The sequence below is a fragment of the Lonchura striata genome, chromosome 1A, assembly GCF_050655825.1.
Source record: "Lonchura striata isolate lonStrDom1 chromosome 1A, ASM5065582v1, whole genome shotgun sequence".
Classification (NCBI taxonomy): Eukaryota; Metazoa; Chordata; class Aves; order Passeriformes; family Estrildidae; genus Lonchura; species Lonchura striata.
This window is the reverse complement of record NC_140741.1, coordinates 21,681,503-21,707,058: the sequence shown is the minus strand read 5'-3', so window position 1 is coordinate 21,707,058 and position 25,556 is coordinate 21,681,503. Positions and strand designations below refer to the sequence as shown.

The 25,556-nt window shown below is 41.8% G+C and overlaps 2 protein-coding genes across 12 annotated transcripts in view; one reads left to right on the top strand and one right to left on the bottom strand.

The window, feature by feature from the left end:
* The window catches only part of KIAA1549 (KIAA1549 ortholog), a 141,327-nt gene extending 130,487 nt beyond the window's left edge, over positions 1-10,840 (top strand). For 4 of the 11 annotated variants that reach the window (XM_085569283.1, XM_085569282.1, XM_085569281.1 and 1 more), the window contains 2 exons: positions 1,443-1,588; positions 3,423-5,815. In XM_085569283.1, coding sequence (XP_085425409.1) covers positions 1,443-1,588; positions 3,423-3,925 — 649 coding nt within the window. In that variant the 3' untranslated portion in view covers positions 3,926-5,815. Of the gene's footprint in view, positions 1-1,442; positions 1,589-3,422; positions 5,816-7,279; positions 7,323-8,317 lie in introns of those variants that run through there. The other 7 variants (XM_021536598.3, XM_085569286.1, XM_085569284.1 and 4 more) reach the window with 4 other exon arrangements.
* A 5,803-nt stretch (positions 10,841-16,643) lies between these two features.
* TMEM213 (transmembrane protein 213) lies at positions 16,644-23,033 on the bottom strand. The gene is made up of 3 exons (XM_021536781.4): positions 22,374-23,033; positions 20,255-20,308; positions 16,644-19,759 (listed from the first exon to the last, which is right to left on the bottom strand). The coding sequence occupies exons 1-3, from the start codon at positions 22,453-22,455 to the stop codon at positions 19,590-19,592; spliced, it is 306 nt and encodes a 101-aa protein (XP_021392456.2). The 5' UTR covers positions 22,456-23,033; the 3' UTR covers positions 16,644-19,589.
* Between the last annotated feature and the right edge of the window lie 2,523 nt (positions 23,034-25,556).

The window sequence follows — 25,556 nt, the reverse complement described above, 5'->3', positions numbered from 1 at the left end:
ACTATCTATTATAAAGAAGACTGAGAAAGTGAAGCCTTATTAAATGCGAACCTTTCAAGTGCAAACACATCAGCAATAAAGACTTTACTTCCCGTCCTCTGAAAAATTGGCACAAAAAGAATACATTTGCAGTAATGTTGAGAAAATATTTTCTTTAGACAGCATCAAAAAACCGTAGTAATTCATCAGCTTCAAAATTCCAGCTCAACACTGCAGGCATAAAGGGCCAGATGATCACATCTTTTACTGATTGCAGTGATTAACATAACAGAAGTGATATTGTTAAACATTACCTACCCATTGAAGCATTTATTTTAACTAGCTTGTGTGGTTGGAAATGGTTTCCTCTGGATCTGCTGAGTGGACAAGTGGAGATTTTACGTGAGGGAACTGGGGAAATTCTAGGACTTCCACAATGGGATTGTTACAGCTTGAAGCCCTTTAACCTCCTCCATCTTGTAATACTGCATGCCAAGTAGCTGCTACTTCTATTTACAATTACTTGTTTGTACTTTATTAGGCAGTTTATTATGTCAACTTTCTTTGCTATCTGGCTGTCATATGAAGTTGGGTAGTTTTCCAAATAAAGCACAAGTCAAGAATAATCTAAACTAGATGCAGTCACAGGATTTTGCAGTAAAAGAAAGGGGTGTAAAATTGAGATCTTGAGGAACAGGATACACTGCAGACTGTAGGTAGGCTAGGAGAGCTAAGATGCTATTTTGGTAAAAGGCATGGAAAACTCATCCCTAGCCCTCACTTTGTGTAGGTCCATGTGCCTGAACCTGGCTACTTGTCTCACTTTGCTTCATTTCCACTCAAACAAATAGTGAAGTTAGATGGATTACAATTTGTTGTTAACTCTTTTTAGCAAATAGATAATGTCACTACAGCACCAGCCTGATGGATAGGAAACATTAATTTCAATATACACTGCATTTCTTCATATGTGCTGATGACAGCTTTGAGTCATTTCATGAATCTTAAAGAGCACAGTTTCAAAAACTTCCTGAAAAATGATCAGAATACTTTTTGAAGTATAATTGTTCACAAAATACACATGTAATGCAGCTTATGTTTTGGTTTAGACCAAAAGTGTGTGCCTAGAAACTCTTTGAGTAGAGTCAGCTTTGTTGCTGAGGTAAGGAGCTACATCACTGCTGAAGTCTTGCTTTTCTATTTTTTTTCATTGAAGATACTTTTTACCCCCAAGGGGAAAACAAGATCACGAGATCTGTGAACTTTTTTGTCTGCATTGCAATGTAAAAAACACTAATGTAAAATTTTGTTAAAACATACTCTTCAGATGTAAATATTTTCCTCAACTTTGAAGGTTACAATTAATTATTAAAAGGCATAAAAATCCACTGTGCAAGGCACACCTATGTTATTGTTTCTAATTAGGGATTTCACTTCTTTTCATCTTGACTCCTTTTCCACAGGCAGAACTTTGGGCCAGGTTTTCTTCAGCCTGCAGAGCTAATGCATGGAGAGCAGCCACCCCCTGAGGTTCAGTATTCCTCCAGGGGGATGTACTCAGAGGAAATGCCATCAGTGGCACGGCCACGACCCGTTGGAAGCACTGCAGGTACTCTTCACTGAAGCTGAATTTGCAGTAAAATAACTGAGCCTCTGTCTGCTCTTATACCAAGGTCACTATTAACACACCATTCTCCTTCAGCTGCTGCATGTGATATGTGATCCTTGTCCTCAATGCCCAAAAAAAAGATGATCACTAAGTGAAGTTAATGTTACTTTTTGTAGGACCTTGCAGAAAAAGGAAGTGCATTGCCCCTTTTTTAGTATCTTACAAGCACAGGTTATTACAAAGTGTATTTTCACAAAACCCCATTCTCTAAGAATGGAAAATTCTTTGGTTTAGAGATTATGATGTATGCTAACTTGCCATTTTGAACTCCTCCTTTTGTGCTAAATGTGCTCATTTTTGCATCCAAAATCAGCATGCTAAATAGCAAAATTGTTTAATACTTCTCTATGCCTGTGTTTCTTATTTCTCTTTGTAGAATTGTATGCATTAAAGCAGTATCTCTTCATCTTAGATTGAATTATCTATTTCTACTGTCCCATATGAAATCACCTTCCCTGATTTGGTTGAGGTAATTTTAGTAGCAGTCACCAATGCTATCATGAATAAAATGGTAACATCACAAGGCAGCTAAGCAGCAAACACTTCTAAGAATAAAATATTGTATTGCTATACAAATGTTACAGTTAATTTTCTCCCAGATAAATATTTTCTTCCTGAAAAATACTGGAAATACGATCATATATCAGAAGCCCAGTTTTGATGGTTGCTCTCATCTCTCTGTAAATGAATGAGAATAGTAGGAATGTAGTAACTATTATAGCTTAATGATGGTTATTTTATTCTCTGAGTCACACTATTGTTTACATGTTCATATGTATTCTACTTTAAAGTTTGGAGGTACTTAATATATTTCATTTCTGTCCCTCAGCATAATTATGTGTAAATACCAAACTTCTCAAATATTGGGGAGTTTTGAGAGAAAATAGGGAAGTGATCTAACTGTCCATCACATAAATCACACTGTTGCTGTTGTCTTTTTCTCCCCTTGTGTACATACACACAGTTTTATGTATCTCTGGGTTAAATGTGTTTCATTTCTAATGAATAAATAAAGTATTAACAGTAATTTTAAGAATAAAAACACAAATGACATTTCCCTGTGGGAGACAATTAATGAAGAAGGAAAGCTGGCATGTTACATATCTCTTGCAATTAATGGTGGCAGCTATCCTTGCATATGATTGAAAGCAGCAGGAAGGAGGGAAGGGAAGGAAGAGGAGAAAGGAGGAGGTTGGCTTTCAGGCTGGAAGGAGATACAGTGTGTTCTGACCTTCTCTTAGTTAAGGACAGCATGGTTTAATATTTAAGCACAAAGCAAAGCTTGGGAGAAGCACACTCTTACGTACTCGTGTATTTTGTTCTTCAGAGCCACACCACAGGAGGCAGTCTGCAGAGTTAGGGTCTTGCCAGTGTGATGCAAATAAGGTGTGCCACAGCAGCAAATGTCCTGTCTCTGCTGCTGAGTAATTGGCATGAAAGCATTGCCAGAGCTTTCAGTAAGCACTGTTTGGAAAGGGCTGGCATGTTTTTGGAACAAGTAGTCTATGTCAGAGATGTGTGTATCTCAACCTCTTCTTTCAGTGCAGTGCCATGACATGCATCACACATCAACTGCACAAAATGCACATAACTTTTCTGCCTTTATTCCACACTGACAGCCTTCTTTCTGCTGATTTTTATTAATTGCACAGAAACAGAGCTCCATTATCTTCTTTGTCTCCTGCTTCCAGCAAAGTTTTATGTTATCATATGTCTGCCCTGCAAACTTGACTGTGTATGAAGATGAAAAAAAAAACCAATATTTGCTTTTAAGGTTCTCAGATACAGCACCTCACTCAGGTGGGAATTGCTAGCAGGATCGGAGGTCAACCAGTGGAGATCCCCTCAGGCAGAGCAGGGCATGGCCAGCCGGGGGGGCCAGGGTGGCCCCAGTATCGTGGAGAGGATGAATGTGCTAGGCGAGATGCAGTGAGTACTGTTACACATTTGCATAGTTTCCAAAGTAGTGATTTGTTTGGGTATTTTTTTCTTGCATTACTGTTTGGAACTTTTTCCCTCCCTGGAGTACTTTTAGTTGCTTCTTTGACATTCTTTGCTTTGCTCTTCGAACCCTTGTTAGCTCCTCTGACTTCTGCTTGCTGTTCTTTCACCTTTGCTTCTCTAAGTGCTTTCTCTCATTTTACCCTAACTTTTTTTTTTTTTCCTTGCTTGAGGCCTTCACCCATTAATTGCAGTTCATCCAGTTCTGCTTCTGAGCTCCAGCAGAGGTGGATACTGCTTTCCATTCCTTCTTTGAAATATGCCTCTCTATTTTGAGCTCATTGTCATTAGAAAACATTGAATTAAATTGTCCCAGGCTACCATCCTATTTTGTATGTATATCTTCTGTATCATTGCTAACAGCAGGAGTCAGGGCAGCAGAGAAAGGTATATACTTGCACATAATATTAGAGATGTTTCTAAACAAGTTCCTTTCCTGGCCTAAGTCAGCAGGATGTGCTAAATGAACACATACTCCTTTACCTGTGTTGCCCAGGCAGCCACAGTGATTTCATGTTCTTGACAGCTGAGCTTCCAGAGACATTTCTGATTCAACCAGATGTGTGAGGTTGAAGATAGTATATGGCCTTGCCAGGAGAGAGACACTTGCCTGCTACCAGTCCCTCTTTGGTGCATTTGCATCCTGGAGCAGACTGACCTGTGACAGGTTTATTGCAGTACTCTTGAGAGTGACACCTTTATGCTTCTTCTTTTGCTTCTTAGTTTAAACTATCTTTTTCTGGTTTCTTCCTTGAGGAAAGTGGGATCTCCTCCTTTTGCATATTTAGGGCAGTGTGTGTTCACATTACTTGACGTTATGTTGCAGTATTGCATGATCATGGCATAGCTTTGCAGAAAAGAAACACAGCAGAATGGGCTTATCTTTAGATTTTGGTGAAATTGAGATGCCTCCACTCCAAATTAGAGGAGCAGCATGAAGTTTTGAGAACTTGGTGCACTGCTTGATACTATTCAAAAACTGCAACCATTAAAGCTGAAAGATCTGATTCCCTAATTTAATGTGCTTTCTGTGCTTGAAACTGTGGCATTTGAATGCAAGATCATAATTTCAGTTTGCATCTAAAAGAGCACTTGCATGAGAGATCTTAATGTCTCGAGTTCCATTTTCAGAGACATCTCTGGGTTACCATTTATTGACCTTTCTTTACATTTGTCTCTTTTCTGAAAATGGCTTTTCTACATCTGTGGGCATGTTCCTGTTCAGGTCATTTAAATCCAGGCTGTTTTTCTTTCGATTCATCTCATTTTAAAGATTTCCTCGGCTTTGACAGAACTTTTGTTTACTGGTTGCTGCAGTTCATATGTTACTGCAATGTGATTTTTTTTCAGTTTGTTTTTAAAGAAACGGGCAAAAGGAGGAGATCATGAACTAAAACTTATCTGAATTTGCTGTCTTCCAGTTGTAGGGGAGCTCACGTATTGCCTGAACTTTCTTTTTCCTTTGAGCATTCCTTTTTTTGAAAGGATTCTTCCCATTAAAAAAAAGGCCAGAAAAAAAAGCCTTGGTCTTGTAGCTTTCTATAGTTAAATAATTATCTTCACGGTTTGGATTTTTTCACAAGGACAGGGTTCTAAATTTCACTTTCCTCATTTTAGCAATGAGGCTTTACTTAATGATGGTCATGTTCCTTACGGTACACTATTCAATTGATCCTATGTAAACCTTGTCTTACTGTTCCCTTATTCTGAGCAAGTTTCTGAAATTAAACTCTGCATTTAGAAAGATTGAAATCTAGAGCATTCTTCTTGCACACAAACTGGAGAGGGATCTGCATATGTCTTCCTGCAGTAGTGTTTTTCCTTACAGTCTCCTCACCCCGTTATTCCTGAAGTCAATACCTGATTTTCTGCTGGAACATGACCTCTCACTTGTACCTTCCAGCCCAAAGCCAGTGTGCAGGGTGCCATCAATTCACCTTAATTATCCATCCAGAAAGCCCAGTACTCATCTGAGCAGCAGAACAAATGAACATTCTTACAGATGGGCTCAGTGTCTTCTATATCTGCACCTCCCTCCACCACCTGCACCTCCTACCCATCTACAGTCCCCTGGAGCTTTCCACTGTTCTCCCAAGCCTTCCTGCAGGTTTCCTGTGTTTCCCCAAAGATACTCCTACCCTTTCACTCTATTTTTCTACTCAGCTGCCCACTCTAGTGTCTCTAAAAAAATCTCACCAAACTTAGTTGTCTCTCAAGTCCCCAGGATAGGCCCTGTGAGATCCATGCTGGCTAAGAGATCCAGCAGAGCACAGCCTAACTTGACTTTTCTGTCATTCAGAAGCAGATTCAATGATAACAAATAAGGTTGTAACAAATCAGATAATGTCTAATTAGCTACCTCGTTTTGTGAATTTTATGTATCTGTTCATACATTCATATATACACATGTATGTCTGGGTATATATTTATACATCTGGTTCAGTTGAAATTGGCCAGAGTTCAACAGTTTTAAATGGAGATTAACAGATGTACACTTACATCTCATAAATCTTCATTCCTTAAGAAGGAAGATTCAATAAAGATACTTTTTTCAATTGTTTCATATTGCTGTTAATTATCCAGAAGTTTCTAGATAAAAATATAAAATGTATAGATATTATATAGAACTATATATTTTTGCATATATCATGTTATATAACATATCTTTGCAGTGTAAAGAAGTTTAAAAAAACAGAAAAAAATATTTCAGCCTTTTTGCTCCTGTTATTTTGCTGTTGTAGTTTAGTAGAGGTTAGGTTTCTAAACCAATGTGGTTTTGAAATTTAACAGGCCTGTTTAATTCTGATGTTATATGGGAAAGCACAGAAACACACATTTTTCTGAGCTATATAAGAAAACCATGAAAAACTTAGATATTCTTAGATAGATAAGGAAAACTTGAAAAACAGCCTCTGTGGTCATCAGACTCCCTAACTTCCCTTAAGAAACCATTCTTATGGTGGTAATTTAGTGTGCAGTGTGAGGTAGGAGCTGAATCACATAGTACATAGTGCATTTTAATGTGAAAGTAACCTGAATATAATTTAGGTTGCTGTTAAGACTCATATATCAAGGAGTGTTTCCTTTTAATATTTTTTATGTCATCTCTTCTCTATAAACCCACAGAGTACTTGTCAGGTTTGCCAACTCTAGACTGCACGTATGAATTAGTTTCAGATTTCACTGCCAAATGAATAATTCTGAACAGTCAGGAGACCCATTCATTCCTTTCTGATTCTGAAATCACCTCTCTTTTACAAGAAATAAGACAGGATGTTACTTGGAAAGCCTTCACCTATCATTCTTCTATTAAAGCTTATCTTCCCCTTAATCTGTCTCCCAAAATTAACTGTATTAAGGAGGAGTGTTGTATGTGAGCTGCACAAGAGACCCAGAATCTATTATTAATTCTACTTTATACAAAATGGCTTAAATTTTATTCATTTGTATTATGAGAGATGTTAAGGAACTTGCTCCCATGCATTTCTGTGTTCCCTGCACACCGCTGCCACTGTCACTTCAGGTCTCCCATATCCTTCCCAGGCTCTGCTATGTCGTGTCTTCCTTCCCCAACCCCTCACTCCCAAATCCTCTTCTAGCTGACCTTGCTGTCCTTTCTTCCCCCATCAGGCCGCTCTCTCTGCTACTCCTTAAGGCTTGTTCCCAGACCAAGGTAGTGCTCACGGACTTGTGGTGGCTGTGCTGAAAGGGGTCCCTGAAAGGGGATCACGTTGCTTTGCTCCCCCCTGTGCATTCCAGTCCTCTGTGTCCCGTGTTTCCTTCAGGTTGTCTCCCAGCCTTCAGCAATACAAGGCAAGAGGCAACACTTGCTTCAGGGTTGTCAGCTAGAATCTGGATTTTCAAAGTGTGCCTTGTTTGTGTCTGTACTGGGAATTGCTGCAGTCGCACGGTGTACTGTAAATCCATGCTTTGTTTCAGTGTAAGCAGATTGTCTTGCAGAAGGATGAGCCATAAACTCAGGCTTCTGTTCTCTGTCTCTTGTTTTGTTAGAAAGTGTATGTTACTGAACAAAGGCAGAATAAACTCCTTCCTGCCCTGAAACAGTGATTGTCCCCTGAGCTGAGATAGCGTTTTTCAGATATTGAGTATGGAAAAATCTAATTTTTCAAACCCAAGTAGTTTTCTTCTGCTGCTTCTTCTGTTGACAGTGTTTTCCTGTGCACTGGTCAGTCACAAGGTCCTCAAAAGTGTACAGTCTGAACAGACAAAGCAGGCAGGAAAAGGGAAGGTGGAAATTCTAGTATCTCTGCTTATAAACAGTGTGGAGAAGTGACAGCCAGGGAAAAAAGTGATTTGCCTGCTATCTTTTAGGAAGTTGATGGAAGTGAATGGTAAGAGAAGCCAGTTCTGTTGACTTTCAGTCCTGTGAGGTTTCTCACCACCTCCTTCCATTTCAGTTCCTAAACATACTATAGATTGGAAAGGGGGGTCTCTGAACTTGAGGCAGTCCAACAATTTTGTGTAAACCTGTTGTTTTGTGCTCCATAAGAGACATCACTCATTCATTTAACAGAAGAGCCGTTGCAGCAGATATAAGCATCTCCATGTTGCTTTTCCCCCCATTCTTTGCCTTTTTGCTTTCTTGTCTTTTCTGGGATAATCATGTTTACTTAGAAAGTAACAATCATGGTTTCTCCCTTTTTCCAGACGCATATGCATGGACACCAAGAATATTCCTCCTCACCAGTATTCCAGATGCCGAGGACTTCAGCCAGGCAGCCCTCAGCACCTCCTGCTCAGCCTCCACACAACAGCCTTCAGGGCCAGGGCCTTTGCTACACCACCAGTTCCACTGAGGACCTCCAGCCAGGTCACTCATCAGCCTCTCTTATCAAAGCAATTAGAGAAGAACTTCTGCGACTTTCTCAGAAACAGACAACAGTGCAGAACTTCCATAGTTGATTTAGCATTCCGTTGCAAATCTGCCAGGTATCTGCTTCCTATGGAAGCAAAGACTTAGAGGAAATCAGCAATGTTGTTCTCACAAAGGAAGGAAATGCCACAGCTTTTTTGACAGCACTCTGGAAAAATCAAAAAAAGGCAACAAAATGAGAATAGTAAGGAGAGATGGGGGACAAACAGAGAAAATCATCAGTGTCATCACAAGTAATATTAATTAATCTGCTAATATGACAGTGCTCCTCTTCTCTCCTTACCCTCATTCAGGCCAACACATAAATAAAACCATACATCAAGAACTCGGTACTCCAGCAACAACAACAAAAAAATGACAGGAACTATCTCCAAGAATGATAGACTCCTTTTTCTAAGGAAGTAGGTGAAATTTTTAATGAACTGAGATGACATTTTGCAAGACATTACAAGTATTCTTATCTCTCCAGTGCTTATGGGGAACTGGTTTGTGTTGCTGTTCTGCAGGATTACAAACTGTATCAACTCAAGGGTCTTGAAGGTCCATTCTCACATAGGATTCACTTTGGTTGTCAGGAACAATGGGACTGCTTAGAATAAAGTCTTTATGAGTTACTTGTATTAAACTGGAATGATAATTGTTACAGCTCTGTGGTTCCGAATGGAGCTACCCTCTACACTCTTCCTTGTTTTCCTTCTGGTGCTGAAGCTTCAAGTGTTCCTTCATCTTCAATGTTTGCAAAGTGAAACATTGGCCTTGTATAATTAAGAAAATATTTGTAGACTCATTCAGGCTGGAAAAAGAAAGCAAAGCATCCAAACAGAAAGGGCTTGTTATCTAATTTGTTTAAAAATTACTGAAAACTGGAAGGGGAATACTCAGCCACAGTTGAATTTGGGGAAATGTGTATGTATATCTGAAAAACCATATTTGCATACTAAATGCTCTTGCAAGACCAGCGATAAACTATTGCCACTCTGTAGTTTGCTTTGTGGACAGAAACCAATCCAGCCTGACTGGTACAGGGTCACCAGCATTATGTTATAAATTGATGTCCTAAATCATTGCTTATGTTTGGATCTGAATAATTTTAGTGGAAGTCAGTGACAGTTTAGAGCATTAACATAGGCTTAGATTTGCAGTTTTGAGACAGTTTCTATATTTATACTTGTTTCCACTGTCCCTTTGGACAAAGGGTAAGCATTATCCCCATGGTAAGAATGGTATGTGCCATGGAACTGTTTGTCGCTGGTTTTTTTCAGAGTTTTTATTTAAAATTAGCTATGAATTTACTAATATTGGCCATTGCATAACTGTAACTGACATAATACACATAGACATTTTGCTTAAGTCACGATTGGTTGAAGTGTTTTCATTTTCAGGTCAGAGTGAACTACAGCCGCTGAACAGGCACAGAGATGGAGGGCAGGCTCAGTGCTGGTGAGGAGACCTGGGAGCCCTACCCTAGGGCAGTGGGCAGCAGGAGAATGAGGTGCTGCAGTGCAGACACGAGCAGATGGCAGTGGTCAGGGGTCTGAGGACAGAGATCTGCCCGAGAGAGCACTGGGCAGCCAGGCAAGGGCTGCATTTGCCTCGCTTACTGAATGGGGCAGAAATGGTCGTGGTGAAGTACAGGTGCCATAACACCGGTATGGCGTGGTGGTCCTTGGCTACCACATCTGCTCCTGGCTCCAGCATGGTTCAGTAAGGGCAGCAGGACTAACTCAGACTGAAATGAAAACAGCAGGGAGGACATGGTGGAAGAAATCCCCTCCATACCTTATTCACAAAGTGTGTCCATCATACTCGAGACTGAAACCAAAACCTCAGTTGCTTGCTGAGGCAGGAAAAAAAGGTGGTGTGTTTCCCTCTTTGCTAGAAAGCTCAGTTATTTTTCTATTTACCTATGATCATCAAAATGCTGTATGAAACTGTTTTGAGTGACTTAGAGTAATGAAGCAGTGTAAATTAATTTCCAATTCCCTGGCCTTTGTGTGAAGTCCTCATGGGCACCAGTTGAGGTTTGAAAGGAATCAACACCAGCATGGTTGTAACAGCAGTACCAACAAGTCACTATGATTTGAATTTTTTAAGTTTTTTGTGTGATAATTCTAGGATAAAAATAAACATTTGTTTTCTGCCAGCTTTGTAAACATGAATGTTGCCAATACTTCTGCAAGATGCCAGGTTTTGAAGAATGAAGAGTGTATCAGGCAGTGTTCATTTGGTCGTTTTGACAGCACTGAAGACTGACTGTTGCTAAGTGTTCCCATTAAAACCATCTCTTTCAGACCTCATGTTCAGATTTCTCCAGTTTAATTTTGTAGTGAGCTCAGAAACTGATACTTAAAATATTAGCACATTACTGTGACTTCATTTCAAGAAAATGTGGTCTTCTAGGAGGTAAATTAATTTTGTCTGGTTCCAGCTATTTAAGAACAATATGTTCTCTGTGAAATGAGAGCTTTGAAATTTAGAGGTACTTAAGCCATTTCTTAATAATTTTTTTCCTTGTGATGGTGATGCTGTTGTGAAATGCCATCTTTTTTATATTTGGATATGTGTCATTCCTCTTTTCAGTCCCTAATCTTATGAAGAACACAGGACAAATATGTACTTGTAAATAAAAGAGGCTTTCTGATGAAGGAAACCCTCTTGGACCTGATCTAATGTCCAAAAAATTGGTATGGCCTAGTCTGTATCCTCATATAGGAATTAAAGTAACACCAGTTACCAGCCACCAGTTCCAAGAACGGCCTTAACATGGGAGATCCACACTTCTTGCAGCTAGAAGAGAAGCTGGATTTTTTTTGTTTGCTGCAGAAGGATTCTGTGGAATGCATATGCCAGAATGTGTATTTCCATTTGGAAATTCTGGGGGGAGAAGATCTGCAAGTTTCTGCATCCCCATGTGCTTGAGTTCTTTTGCCAGTTTTTTTTTTTTCATTGCCCTATTAAAAGGTGGGAGGGGGAAAACCAAACAAACCTTTTTTTCCCCTGAAACTTAAAGTATCCTATATTTAAGTATCTGTTAATGAATCTCCTTGTTTCTGAAAACACCAATCAAATGAAAAGTTGGTACAGGCACAGAAAGCTGTTACCAACTGTTGCATCCATTTCCATGACTAAACCATCTGGTTCATGGAATCCTTGGGCTCTTCCCTTTCTTCACAATTTTCCTTGGCATTTGTGTTTAGTCTATGTTTAGTTTGGCATATAGAAGAACTTGGCAAGATGAAAACTACATAATTGAGCGTGCTTGGTTTCCTTTTCATGGGCAGAATGTTGACCTCCAACCTGCTTCTTGATTATTTTTGGAGCTAAGTGAAATGTTACAGTTATTTTTCATACACTCAGTGTGGAAGGTGGGGCATGCTTCAGTACTATAAAATATTCTCCACCAGGATGTGACACATGGTCCTGCCAGTGGCTGTGGGCTTTTGACTCGGGGGAGAAAACCTTGCTTTTAGGACGAACAAATTGCATAGGTGCTGGGCTGGAAATGTTAAATACGGCCACTTTGGAGCAGTAAGTGGAATCTTAATGACCCTTTGCAATGTACTGTACTTGCAGTGGTTTGAATCAGGCTTCTTTCAGTGGTTGGGGAGCAGCAGTGTCAGCCAAGGTCTGTGTGTATCGCCCTGCAGCAGAAGGCTGGTGTGGTGCTGGCTACCCCAGTATGATGCACATTGATGGACACAGGTAAATACACAGAGTGATCACCCAGAAGTGCATGTTCCTACCAAGCCAGTGCCTCTAAACTGGACCATGAACAGCAGGGTTATGGCATTATCTTAGAAAGAGGCTGTGTACAGCAAGCTCACGCTGTTGTTCTTGACTCATGGCTTGAAAACACATTTGATGGATTACATACAGAACTGGAGGTATATTCAAGCCCAAGGGAAGCCATCAGTTTTGTGATGTGAGTGGCAGTAGGCAGCTAAACTCATTTTTTTAACTTTTGCCTTCACTACATTCCTCACTTTTCCAGCTGTCATAGTTTTTAGCTCAAGGAAGAAATATGCATTTTCTGTTGTGTGCCTTAGCTAGCAGTTCCCTGTAAACAGGTGCCAGTCATTGAAAATTCCATCTTTTGGCCAAGAGCTTTGAAGTGGCAAGATGAAGAACATCTGTGCCTTTGAAGTAGGGGCGTTTCATGGGCTATATTTTTGCAGATGCAAAGACATAAATGGGTTTTTTTTTAAATCGCACCAGTTTGGTGTGTTCTGGATAAGGACAGAAAGCTGGAAATTGATTAAAAATAAAAAAGATGACGTCTGATTGTCAGAGGGCAGCAGCCAGCACTCCAGGACCACCTGTGACAGTGTTCTGTAAAGAGAGACAAAATCTTAGGGATTCCTCTGGCCCCAGTCAAGCAGAATCCATGACAGCCCCTCTTTGCAGTCCTTCACCACTTGCAGTGCTGGTTTGTATGGGTGAGGAACATCTTTCATCATTGAGACTCCCACAAACAGTTCACCATGGCTGTGGAGTTTCTCCAGGACTGTTTAAATGTGCCTAGAGACAAGCAGCAGCTTGGAATAACTTAAATGTAGAAATCAAAATCCAGTTCCTTCTGTGGAGGTTATGTTTTTCTCTTCCTGATAGATTTTATTTAGGAGACAGGATGGGGATGTATTCTGCTGTCCCAGTAGACGTGTTTCAGTGGGGGCAGAGCACGCTCAACCTGTGACATAGGATTGGCAGGTCATATCCAAACATTGCTCTGCATGTTGCCCCTGGCTGTGCCTGCTGACTTCCACTGGAAACCATGTAGTCACACGTATGCTTTGGAAAAATTCATCCTACAGATTCTTTGGTGCAGTTGGCGATGCACTTGGGAAGATGCTCTAGCTTTGCCGTACAAGTCCCAGGGTGAGTTTACTCACACAGTGTACGAAACTTGAGAAGCAACAATCCCATGGAGTTGCACTGCCTTTTAAAAGAGACTTCTCTGGAGTAGAGCTGCAGTCCCATGAATCCCACTGAAGACTGATAAATTAACAAAAGAAATTACATTAGTATTAGGAAAATACAGATTTCTTTGCACTTCATTGTTTGTAGAGATGGAATGCTTTGTCTTGATTTTGTGCTTTTTCTTGGTACCTTTTAGATATTAAATAATTTTTTCCTTATTAATGGCCACTCCTGTTTAGTTTTGAGTAGTTCTTACTCCATAACTGGAAGACTGTGTTTAGGCTGTTACATCCAAACTGGAATAAAGTATCGTCACATTTAAACAAATGCTCTGAAAAATCTTTTGAAACTAACACTAAATGTCCTTGGATTCCTGATATGGTGGCTTTCAGGTTCACTTGCAGAAATCCTCTTATAACCATGTGTAGAGCAAGTGAAATGAAATGAGAACTGAACAGTTGAAAGATGAAAATTATTGGTTTACATTTCCAGATATATTCAAATGTACACACTTAAAGAGTTCTGTAGTGTTCCCAGGAAGACTTCTCAAATATTTCCATCCCAAGGCTTCTTGGAAGTTGGTTTCCTCATCCAGGCTCTTGGAATGCTTTAGTCATGTGCATGAATTACAAGCAGTAGCTGCATAATGTTTGTGTTTCAGGAACAACTTTTTTGTATTCAAGGAGAATTAATGCTGTGTTATATTTGGCAATGCACAGCACTCTTTTCATCCTATAACACAGATCTGAAAGAAATTTGACTAAAGAAATAAAAATTTTAAAAATATATGATGATAAAAAAGTAGAAAGCTTTTATCCTTTGACTTATGGAAATAGGAGAAAGAGTTGTGGATTTGGTACTGCCAGTAGTAATTCAGCATAGTCACCAAGTATGAAATAGTTCCAATTCAGTGCAGTACAGGTGATCTGAGCATCCACAAACATCGGAACTGATTGCTGGATTTGTGTCCATGCAGTCCTGGATAAAAGGGTTTCAGGTAAGTTGCTTTGTATTTTGCATGGAAAACTCCCAGATAATTTCCATGGATGATTTTGATCCTGATGATTATTTCTGTCTTGGGGCTAGATGATGGCACAGGAGTCTCCTGTTTTGAAGATTTGTAGATGTGCAGCCACCTATTTACATTGCTAATACATTCTCCTGCACTCCACTGCTCTGTGGAAGAAAATTTGCTGGGGTGCTGGGAAAGATGCTCTCGTTATTGCAGAGTAGAACTGCAGTGAAGTTACAAGAAGTTTTTTGTGATGCAGACAGCATCACTGACATAACACTGTCTGCAATAATCTTGCTCTGCCAGGGAGTGCACTTCCCTGCAGCTGAAAGAGCACTCAACACTAGTGCAAATGGGCATTATTTAGTCTTCTCAAAGAGGAGGTGACCTCTCTTAGCTAATTTGTCACGTCTGTATAGGATGTTAGCATTGCTCAGCTAAAGCACAGTACTCTCTTCATGTATTTGAGCCCAGATGATTGAAATATTGAAACTTGCATATTTTTGAACTGATCTGACTTACATGCACAATGTGTTGAAACACCATGAAGGGGGAACAGTCTGGTAGAGGTGGAGCTTCTCCCATTTAGACAAAGCAGACAGAGCCGAGGAAAACCTGAAGAAGTACTTTAATTTTTGCTCCAGAAGGCACACTGTCAAGGTCATAATGTCAAATTGGACAGGAAAAATCACAAGTCTCTTACAGCTGGTTGGGTTTTTTTCCAAGCAGTTTCCAGACTTGGGAGACAATTGTGTGTTGTTTATGTCGTAGGATATTTCTGGATCGTTATTGCAAACTAGGAGTTGGAAATCAGCTCATTTAATGTGTTTGATTCTGGGATAGAAACCTGCAGGGAGCTTTGAATTGTACCACAGATGCCACAAAATAAGCAGAATGTGGAGTGTAAGGATAAGAGAGGGTGGTTGCTTCCCGAGAATGCCTATATTCCATTCTTTGACAGTATTTAATGAAAGTAAGTTTTTGAAATCCGGTTTTTTGTAATGACTTTTATCAAAATTCCTACAGAGTCCCAGCACAGAGCACTTTTTCTTATGAATTTAACCTCTGTCTTGTCTGTGTGTGTCATGTGAGTAGGGAGCCCAGATGCTTGCCAGTTTTCATTCCTCTAGTGATTTGGCAAAGTGTAGTCATTGTAAAGTGCAATTGCTTAATATGTAGCTCATTCACCAAAACCCCAAGGATCAAGGCAGTGAGTAATGTGAGCTATTACCAGAGCAGTGGTATCTGAAAAGAGGAAGAGTCATGCATCAAGTTCCAATCCATTTAGTCTCAAATTCAGAATTGTTTAAAAATCACTAGCTGGATGTGATTGATATTATCTCCAGGCAAATTAAAGCAGTTACCTTCAATGCTGTGCTGCTGCTTTTCTCCTTGGTTATTAAAAGTGCTGCTATATGTCCCCTGTTTGTCTGTCTGAAACACTTGCAGACCAGCAGCATTCCCAGGTGCCATCTGCATCTCCCTTCCCTTTCCAGGCACTACATATCTTCATGCCTGAGATTCAGAAACTTGGTGCAGAAAATAGGAAGAACTCTGCTGATATGGTCAGCAGTGCTGTGGTTCAAATTTGTGAATTTTATTCACGCTTTTTTTTCCCAGCCATCCAGGTTTCAACAATTTTCTTGGTTTTCTTTGTATTAAATCATAAGAGCTGGGATAGATTTTTTTTTTTTTTTCTCCATCTTATTCCAGTGAGGAACTTTTTGGTCCTGGACAGACAGTAACCATGAATGACTGAAGCATTAACATTTCCATCATCATCTGGAGCTATCACCTCACTTTTTAGATGTTTGGGGATGTGCAAGTGCTTATACCAGCTCAGTGCCATGAGGTTGTATGTAGCAGTCTAATGTAGCAGTCTGATGGCACCCAGCTTTAACACAAAAAGGATTTATGAATGCTGATAATCAGTGGTAATGCTCCAGGGTTTGCTGTGGGAACAAAAATGACAGGCTTCCTGAATTACAGTGAAAAAAAAAACCCAAAGAACAAAACAAGGCATGTGTTGGATGTTTGTGTAGCTCCCTTGAAGTCAGCAGGGGTTGGACAGCCTTGCACTGGTTGGGCTGTAAGTGAGAGGTATTAAAATGTGAGTGATATTATGAAGAGCATGAAATGATACACAATGAATGAGAACATCAGTCTGCAGCTCTGCTCATGGACCACTTTTATAAGGCATTGTACTATACAGTCATGCATATTTAACTTGTGCATTTGTATGTTTAATTTGTGCATCAAAACCAGACCACACCCTTTAACTGTGACTCAATTGCTCTTAAATGAGGGGTTGTAACCCACAACCAGTGCTTCTTTGTGTTCCCTGGCTAAAATTATTCCAGGAAATGTAACAAGAGACAGATTATATTTTAGAAATTGAGTATGTATAATCCATTTCTGCCTACTAATTTCTGTCCTTATATCAATTTCTCAAGTCTTTCAGATGCAAATTTTTAATCAGTTTTTTTGTAACTGGCCAAGCCCCTGGAACACTGGCAACAACATTAGGGTTTTTCTCTGTTTGCTGAGTGGGTTGTCTTTCATTGTACTTGTGATTGCCCATAGGATCAGTACAGCACAGAGTTTGTACCTCAGAGTCCCTTTAAAATACTGCTTTGGGGTTTGGCCTTGTATTATGTAGAAACAGATAAGATGTTTACATTGATAGCCTTGGAGCCTGTGGAGCTCTGCCACAGATACCTTGTTTAGGGATCCCAGACACAACAGTGAACAGTGGTGCCTTTATGAGATTCATTACATGACTGAGTTTTTCTGAGTGGCTTCATCAAATGACTTGAAAAAAAGCAGCTGTAGATCAAACCTGACTGTCAGATGTTGGAGTAGGTGATGCAGGAAGAAACATCCCTGTCATATTAGATCAGAGGTTTACAGGTCACTGATCTAGAAAAAGTATACATTTTACAGCAGAAATTTATCTATGAGGTGTACTCCATTTTTATACCTGATTTTGTGGTGACTTGGGTATCACCTCTGAACACAGGCACACAAAATCCTTGAGGGCACTATGTTATATGACAAAATACATGGGTTTTTCTGTTTCTCCCCCATTTGGTTGAGCTGGGAATCCTGAAAGGAAACTGCAAGAAGAAAAAACCTGAGTCTACTACAATCCTTGAGGATAGCTGCACTGTTTTGGGAAGTGTGAAGAATGAACAAACTGTGCTTCCAAAGACAGCCTTTAGGAAGCCCCACAGTTGCCCAGTTGTCGTGCAGCTCTTTGTGGCTGTTGCTCTCATAGGACATCTAGAACTTGCATCACGTGCTGAAAACTCAGAGACATGCAAAAGGTAGGAAACACATCCCCTCAAAGATGAAGAGCAGTGCCATATCCAGCAGGCACCTGTGTTTCCAACTGAAAGAGAAATGCCCATCAGAAGAGATCTGCAGAAGGTAGACATGAAGGCAGTAAGTGGAGACTTTTTTCACAGTATCTTTCCAATTGCTTTCAGACCAATGAACCTTTTCTGTTATTAAAACTAATATAACAGGGGAAAAATTATGTATGTAGGTAGAAGATTTGTAGTACCTGAGTGATTGCAGTGGTTTAACTGTCAACATTTTGGTGTTGACTGAGAGCCTTTTGTTTCTGTAAGTTTGTACATAAATGAGAGGGACTTGGTAGTTCTGCTTGGTTGTTTGGGTTTTTGTTGAAAGAAATTGAGTGTCTCCAACACTGAGATTTGTTTTGTGAATATTACTTTTGTTTTAATTGCTGTATATTGAAATGCTGAGAATTAAGCCCTTCCCTTTCAAAACTTTCCTGACATGGGCATCTCTGTCCAGCATTTCACCCTGAAAGGATTTTTGTCTGAAATGATAATAGTGATAGGGAAGGATGTATTTTCTTTCCTCAGTGTCTTAACTTCTCCCTGTTCCTCTTGATGGGGGCTAGTTGATGAGGGACAACTGCCCATCACTTTCAATTGGCCAAATTGTCCTGATCAAAGTGTTAATTGTGCCAGAATCAGTTGGAAGAGTCTTAAACTGATGTCTGTCATTTCTCACTCATAAAGTTACATACTGATGAGCTGATGGAAGAGTATAATTATTTCTAGCAGATAAAGAACTCCAAGGGTGCTTTTTAAATTTAAAAGTAACTTTTTATGTTTCATATCAGTTGATCTCTAGGAGGTTTGCTAACCTTGTATAGATCTAGGTAGGTTTAATTCTGATTTATTGTTTTAATAACAGATAGAAATAAAACTGGTGCAACTGCACCAAATCAGAGTTTGCAGTGAGGCAAACCCTTCTGCATGAATATGTCTTCTGGGAATCCTATTTCTAACAATTTATAAGCTTTATCCATATAAACTAGTCAGTGAGAGTCTTTCAATCAATAAGAGTGTTTATTATCATCTCAGATAAATAGGAACCGTTTTGTGCATGAGTTGGATATGGTGGTTTAAACCTGCTTGCCACAGTTCAGCTTGGTTTAGTTTCTCAGGCAGGTGGAAGCTGAATAAATACAACCAACATTCAATTCCTGCAACACAGTTCATATCTAAATGGCTGTGGAAAAATGAGTTTTACTTTCAAACCAGCCCAAACAGTCCCTAAAGTTTCCATAAGAAAGTCTTCCCATGAATCAGTTAATAGACTTTTTAATATTGTAGGTTATTGAGTGAGAAAGACTCAGTAAAGTCTTTTAATTCACTTAGTGATGTAACCTGGCCTATAGCTTAGTAATGCCTCTGGTAATGTTGATGCTACAGAAAATAGCTTTATTTGCCCACTTTCTGTGTCAAACCCAAAGGTCATGCGCCAGGTTGTCTCAGCGCAATGTGCTATAGGCTGGTAACTGGTCCTTTAGCCTCTCCTGCTGCTTCTGTTCTCGTGAGAGGGCTCAGGGAGAAGTGGGGGTTTTTGCACCATGGCACATATGTGGTGGCTTGCAGGGACTTGCCTGCTCCACACCTTGCCTGGCAGCTCCAGCCTGCCAAAGAGGGTGAAGCCTCTGCAGCTGCCCCGCTTAGATGTGGCCTTCTTTGGCTGAAGGTGTTTTCCATTTCTTTTTTGTTTCTTAGCAAGTGTTTGAAATGCTTTATCAGTCTGCCTGTGCCTCGCTGCTCCCCAGTGCTTCAGGCCACCAAGTATTTGGGTTCATCAGGCCGGAGTTTCAGGATCTTGTCCATGCAGAGCAGGATGAGGGTCAGAAACCAGAGGCTCCAGCCGACAGCCGCTGCGATCCACCCGTAGTCATCCATGCCCGAAGGACAGCACGCGGCCGCTTGCCTGCAGAAGTTCACATCTGGTGGAGGAGAAATGAAGTCAGCTCACGGGAGGCCAAGTACGTGACAGGTTTCCTTTACTAGAGAAGGCAGATGACTTCTGCCCTATCACTCTGCCTTGGCATCTTTCCCCTAAACCTGGCTCTTTACCTGGTGGATGACTCTGGAGTAGTGGTGGGATCTCGGGTTGTTTGGGGCTGGCTGTTTGGGAAGGACCTGGTAGGGCAGGGGAAAGAGGCGTTCTTGGAAACCCGTATAATGCCCACAGGCAGTCTGGCAGGGAGCTTTAGGACACAAATTAGCTATCAATTAGTCTGTTCAAAGCTATGAGTCTGTCTGAATGTACCTAAGATATCCTACCCTGACAGTGGAGAAGTCTTAGAAATGCAGCCTAGAGGTTGACCCACAATGGAAGGCTTGAGAAGAGATAAAACCATTTCCAGGACAGCCCCTCAGTCCCAGTGTAGACTCATCACCAAACTTTTAACAGGTAGTAATGATTTATGAAGACTTACTAAGACATGGTGGTTCATAGTCAGTTGTTGAAACATTGGAGGTGTCTTCAGCTGCTGCCAGAAGGAAAGCAAAGGAGAAAAGGTAAATTGGATTAGAAGAGTGATGTTTTGCATCAAGCAGAGAAATCTGAAAGCCATTGGCCTTGTAGAGGACTGTGGAATGGAAACAACTTGAAGAAAGTAAGTTCCTGCCCCTAAACATTGCTGCATTAGGATATGCATCCTTATCCCACCACTTTTAACACCAGCTTCAGAGACCTGCTCTAGAAGCATCCCTCTGGAGCAGCTGAATTATTGCACCTCTGCCTTGGTGTGAGCCTGGCTGAGCCATTCTCTCAGAGCTCAAATTAACCACTCTCCTTGCCCAGGCTGCAGGGGCACAATGAGCAAGCACAGAAAGGAAAGACATTCGGTGGCATGGAGAGATCCATGGCCAGCAGGCTGTACCTCAGCCTACTTTTGCCCTTAGAAAAATCCCAGGGTGCACAGGAATCTGGCAGAGCTGAGGGTTGAGCCCACCTTTAGGGAGCCTCAGCAGGTCCACCAAGGCCCCAGTGGGGAGCTTTGGCTTTGCTGCAGGTTGGAGCATCTGAAACTGCTCTGGCTGTACTCCAGTTCATACCAGCATGGTAACCAGCTCAGGATGGAAAATAAAACATCCAGAAATAAGTCATGAGGGAGAGAGGCTTGGAGCTTCGATGTGGGTTTTGCCTCCTTATCCTGCTTCCTACCCAGAATCAGCACACACAGACTCTGACACAGCTCTGTAGCTGGTATCCAGCTCTCCAAATGTGCACATGGTGTCACAGGCCAAACCCTCCTTAGTCCTCCTTAATGCTGCCTTGCCCCTGAGCCTCAGCGTGCTCCCTGCAGCACTGCAGGAGCAAACCAGGGCAGCAGCAGGATGCTTGCAGGGGTAAAAACAGGCTGAACTGGCCCCTGTGCATCAGCACCTATCTGTCCCCTGCTGCAGAAGGAAGAGTCAGAGAAACACCTCTTCTTGTGCTGCCATGAGCAGCACAGTTCAAGTTCAGGCAGGTAGAGTATGTCCTGCACAGACAAAAAGTGGCCTGGGGAGACTCCAGTAGTGAGGACTCCTGCTGTATGGGGAAGCCCTAATGTGCTGCTGGTCCCAGACCTGGCAGAAGCTATGAGAGAACTATTTCCAATCAAGCTATCACTCTGAGCTGGTAATTTGGAATGTAGCAGAGAAAATCAGCTCCAGCTTGATTTCACCAAAGACTGCAAAATAAAAGCTCAGGTTTCGTTTCAGCTGAGGAAACCAGAACAGAATGAGACACATTTGACCAAAGATTTGCTTTGAGTTTGTTGTTTTCCAAGTAACAGCAAGTAAACTGAGACTGTCCTGTGAGACATGTTCCCCTTGGGGTCACCTGCTGTTGCTTAGCTCTTAGTTTTGAGCTGACCCATCATCAGCAATACCAGAGCTTTCCCTCTGGCATCTGCCATGCTCAGAGTGGGCCCCTGGGCAACCTGCTTCAGGGAAGGGTCTGAGTATTCCCCATTCTTTCCCCATTCTTCTGTCTGACTCTCATAGGATTTGCAGAATGACCTTGGCTGAGCCTATAATTTGTTTTCTCAGTTAATAAATACCTCACAGAAGCACTGGGAAGAATCATTAAAACCTGTGTATGACCTGTGGAAGGAAATACTGCAGAATGCCGAGTGCTGGTTTCTGTTTTTAGATCTTGCAGCCCAAAGAACAGGCTGTCAAAGCCTCAAAGCCAGACCATCTTTAAACAGCTAACAGGTCTCATTTGCTGCTGATATACAACAGCCTGGTGGGAAAGGAGCAGCTCACAGGTCTCATTTACATTTAATTTTGGTTTCAGGCAACTTCAACAATTAAAGTGGCACCAAAGCCACATTTTCTGCAAAAAGCTTGTAATGAAATTTAAATCAGAGTACAGTGATCCTAATGGGTGATATTGCAGGGGCTCCTATGCCTCAGCAAGCAGAAATAGGCCAAGTAACTGTGGCTCCTGTCTCCTTGCTGTTCAGTGGGGTAACCTGCAACTCAGTCACATTTACAGTGGTTCTGTAAATAGCTGGCAAAAGAGCAGGGTATCAAAACCGGAGCATAAGAGAAGAGAAATACCTGCTGAGCAGGAATCCCAGAGGGCAGCGGCGAGGCAAAGCACAGCGAGGGCTGCCCAGGGCTCACAGCAGAAGTGCTTCATGCCGAGGGTCCCGCTCCCACTGCAGCATCCACACAGAGCAGCTCGCTGTCTCTGGCACGTCTGGTGCAGCAAAGCCTCGATAGCTCAGGGAGCTGCTGTGCTGAGCAGAGGGTGGAGCAAGGGAGCTTCCTGCTGCCAGGACACCTTGAACTTTCCTGCCACAACCAGGTGAAGAAAGAGCAGGACTCTGACCAAAATAGCTTCAGTGGGACGTGGATACCAGGAGGTGGCTCCTGAAGGTTAAGCCTGAAGGTTTCTCCCCAGGATATGCTGCAGCTGGAAGGAGGACAGGCTTCCAGAGCCAGCCCTTCCCAACAGGGTCCCAAGCAACTTCTGTCTTTTGAGTTTCTTTTTGGTCCTGTGAAGATAGTTTAATATAGGTGGAAAGGAGCAGAGGACTGGAGCAGAGGCTTTGTCTCCCAGTTTGGCTATTTTTTTTCTGCATGTTCACTGGCTTGACTTTTGTTTTTTTGGGGTAGCTCTGTGGAATCCCAAAAAACTGCAGCCTTAGGTCTGCTGCTGTTCTTTCCCTGTGAGCACAGCTCTCTCCCTGCCTCCATCACCCTCTGCAAAGTGATTCTGGATAAGCTATTTTTTCTTCCCTGGTGGCTATTGCACCTCCTCCTTGAGATGTGCAAAGCAGAAGCTGAGCCCTCCTGCAAGCATAGCTCTGTCTGCACACCAGGAGGGTTGACAGAAAAAGTTATGCTCGCTGGAGAGCAGGAATTTTTCTGCAATCCTGGCTGGAAAAGCCACCCTGTAAAGTGCATGTGATGTTGTCCTTCTCTGATGAGCAGCACACTTTGCTGTTCTTGCCCAGGCTGTTGGCTGTGCTTGCTCCTATCTTTGACGTGATGATGCCCTTGTTAGAGAAAATATCAGACATGAAATCAGGCAGGAAGAGGTGAGCTCTACAGGGAAATCACCTGGAAGAGGTGAGCTCTGCAGGGAGCAGGTTGCTGATGCTCTTACGCAGTGGTCATTCATAGTTTTGGGAGCTCATGTTGGAAGGGACCTGTCTGGGGCCTCCTGTGTTTTGGCAGACATCTTAGGGGAGGCACAAGGCAAGGCATGGGGGCAGGAGTCCTTGTAGGATGGAGAGCATTTAACAATTTTCTCTCTTTTCCCTTCCACATGGCTGAAACCCACAGGAAAGGACATAACAAGCTTCCCACATGAATACCACATGAATACTGAATGCACCAGGGTACAGCTCTGCAAAGCTATGAGGTTGATTTGGTCTCCCTTCATTTAAGAAAAACCTTGAAAGCAAAACCCACACGGGTTTAACCCTGCCCAGTGTTTCTGTGGGGTGAACCCACTTGTCCTCACCACCAAAAATGTTCTGCTCCCACCTGGCTGTGAATATTTCCAGGATGCATCAGGACAAGGCAGCCAGATTGCTCCCTCAGAGAGGGAACATCTCTCACCACAAAGGTGAGCCACGGGTGAAGGCAGGTCAGCTGAGACAGGCATGTTTACCCACCCTGTTTTCATGTCAACACATCACCAGTGCTGGCAGAGTTGGAGCTGTGCTGGCTGGTCTGTGACAGCCACCTCCTGCTACTGCTGGGATGCACAACCTCATCCTCCTGTCCTTCAGATGACACCTGGGATGTGGCACCAGGCCAGGGGTGACCCCAGCAGCCACCGATCTTGGCCTCGGTAGGCAAGAGTCACGGCAGGAGAGATGCTGTAAAATGCTCAGAGCTGCTTGAAATTCACCTCTGGGGTAGTTTTCATGTCTGGCTCAGTGTCATCTCAGTTTCAGTGTCTCAGTCCTTTTGTGGAGGTTGCCTTTAATTTGTATATTTTTCTGAGCTACCTGTTGCATCAAAACTAAACCTCAGGTCTTGAAGTGGGAAAGGTCCTCTGCTGTCTGCCAGATTCACCTTTCCCTTCTGAATTTCTCACCTTCTGTTCCCACTGAAAATTGACCTGGCAATTAATTTTGAAAAAGTAAATGAATTCAAAATGTTCTGTGCAGAACAGAATGCTTGAGGGGAAACAAAAAGACAAAACTGCTCTGCTATTGCATGCATGATTTGATTTTTAATGAAATCTATTTTGAATTTTAGCTATTAACTAAATACTCTTTGTCAGCTTGTAGGCAAACGTCCCCATTTCTAAGGGATGCTGAAAATGCATTTGCACAATTAACATAATGTGTTTTTTTTCTTTTCCAAAATGTGTTCCCTCTGTGGCTCAGAAAGGGCTGCTCCAAAGTTTCCTGAAGCAGAGAACAGGCTGCACTTGGCTTCAGTGATTCTTGGATCAGGTTGGAAATGAAGGCTTTGCTTGATAAGTTCCGACACAATGGGAGCCCTGCAAAACCATTTCCTGACACAGATTTGGATTTGTTTCATTTCTTCTTTGTAACACATTTATATTTCAGAGTTGTGACTGCCCGAAGAGCGATAAGACACTCCAGAGCCTTCCCCTAATTTCTACTCCTGTCTCCCTCCATGAGGGTGCCCTGGCACATGAGACACAACTGCAGGCCCTGCAGGGATGCTGCTTCCTTTCCTCAGGCTCCCATTTTCATGCAGTTCTCAAGACAAGACTGTTTATTCTCAAGACAAGACTGTTTACTCTAAAATTAGATACTTCCCCAGGTCTCCTCTTGGAGATTCTTCCAGTCTCTAGGGCTGCTGGGCAGCTTTCCCTGATGGATATGGAGGAGGCAATATCTACTCTTCAGTAGATTTTGTGCCACAGAGAGCTTCATGGCTAAGATTCTCTCGTGCCCGAAGTAGTGCCCTTGACACGTCACCAGGTGTGGCTCTCAGAAAGTTATTACCTTTATCACACACACACACACACACTGTGTGTGTGTGCATACATATTGTGTTTACACAGGCAACTGGTTTATATTTTCCATTCCAAATCGACTCCGATTGCTGCCGCTGCAAAAAAAGCTCAAAATCTTATATCTGCTGCCAATGTGTCCATCAGGGAGGAGGCAAATTTGTTTGCTGTCTTCACTGATGTGAAAAAAAAAGCCATCTAAGATAAAGCTACCTGTGAATGGGGGATGGGATTGATTTTTAAAACTCAGACAAAAAAAAAAAAAGTCAAAACCACAAAGGTTTTACTCTTTA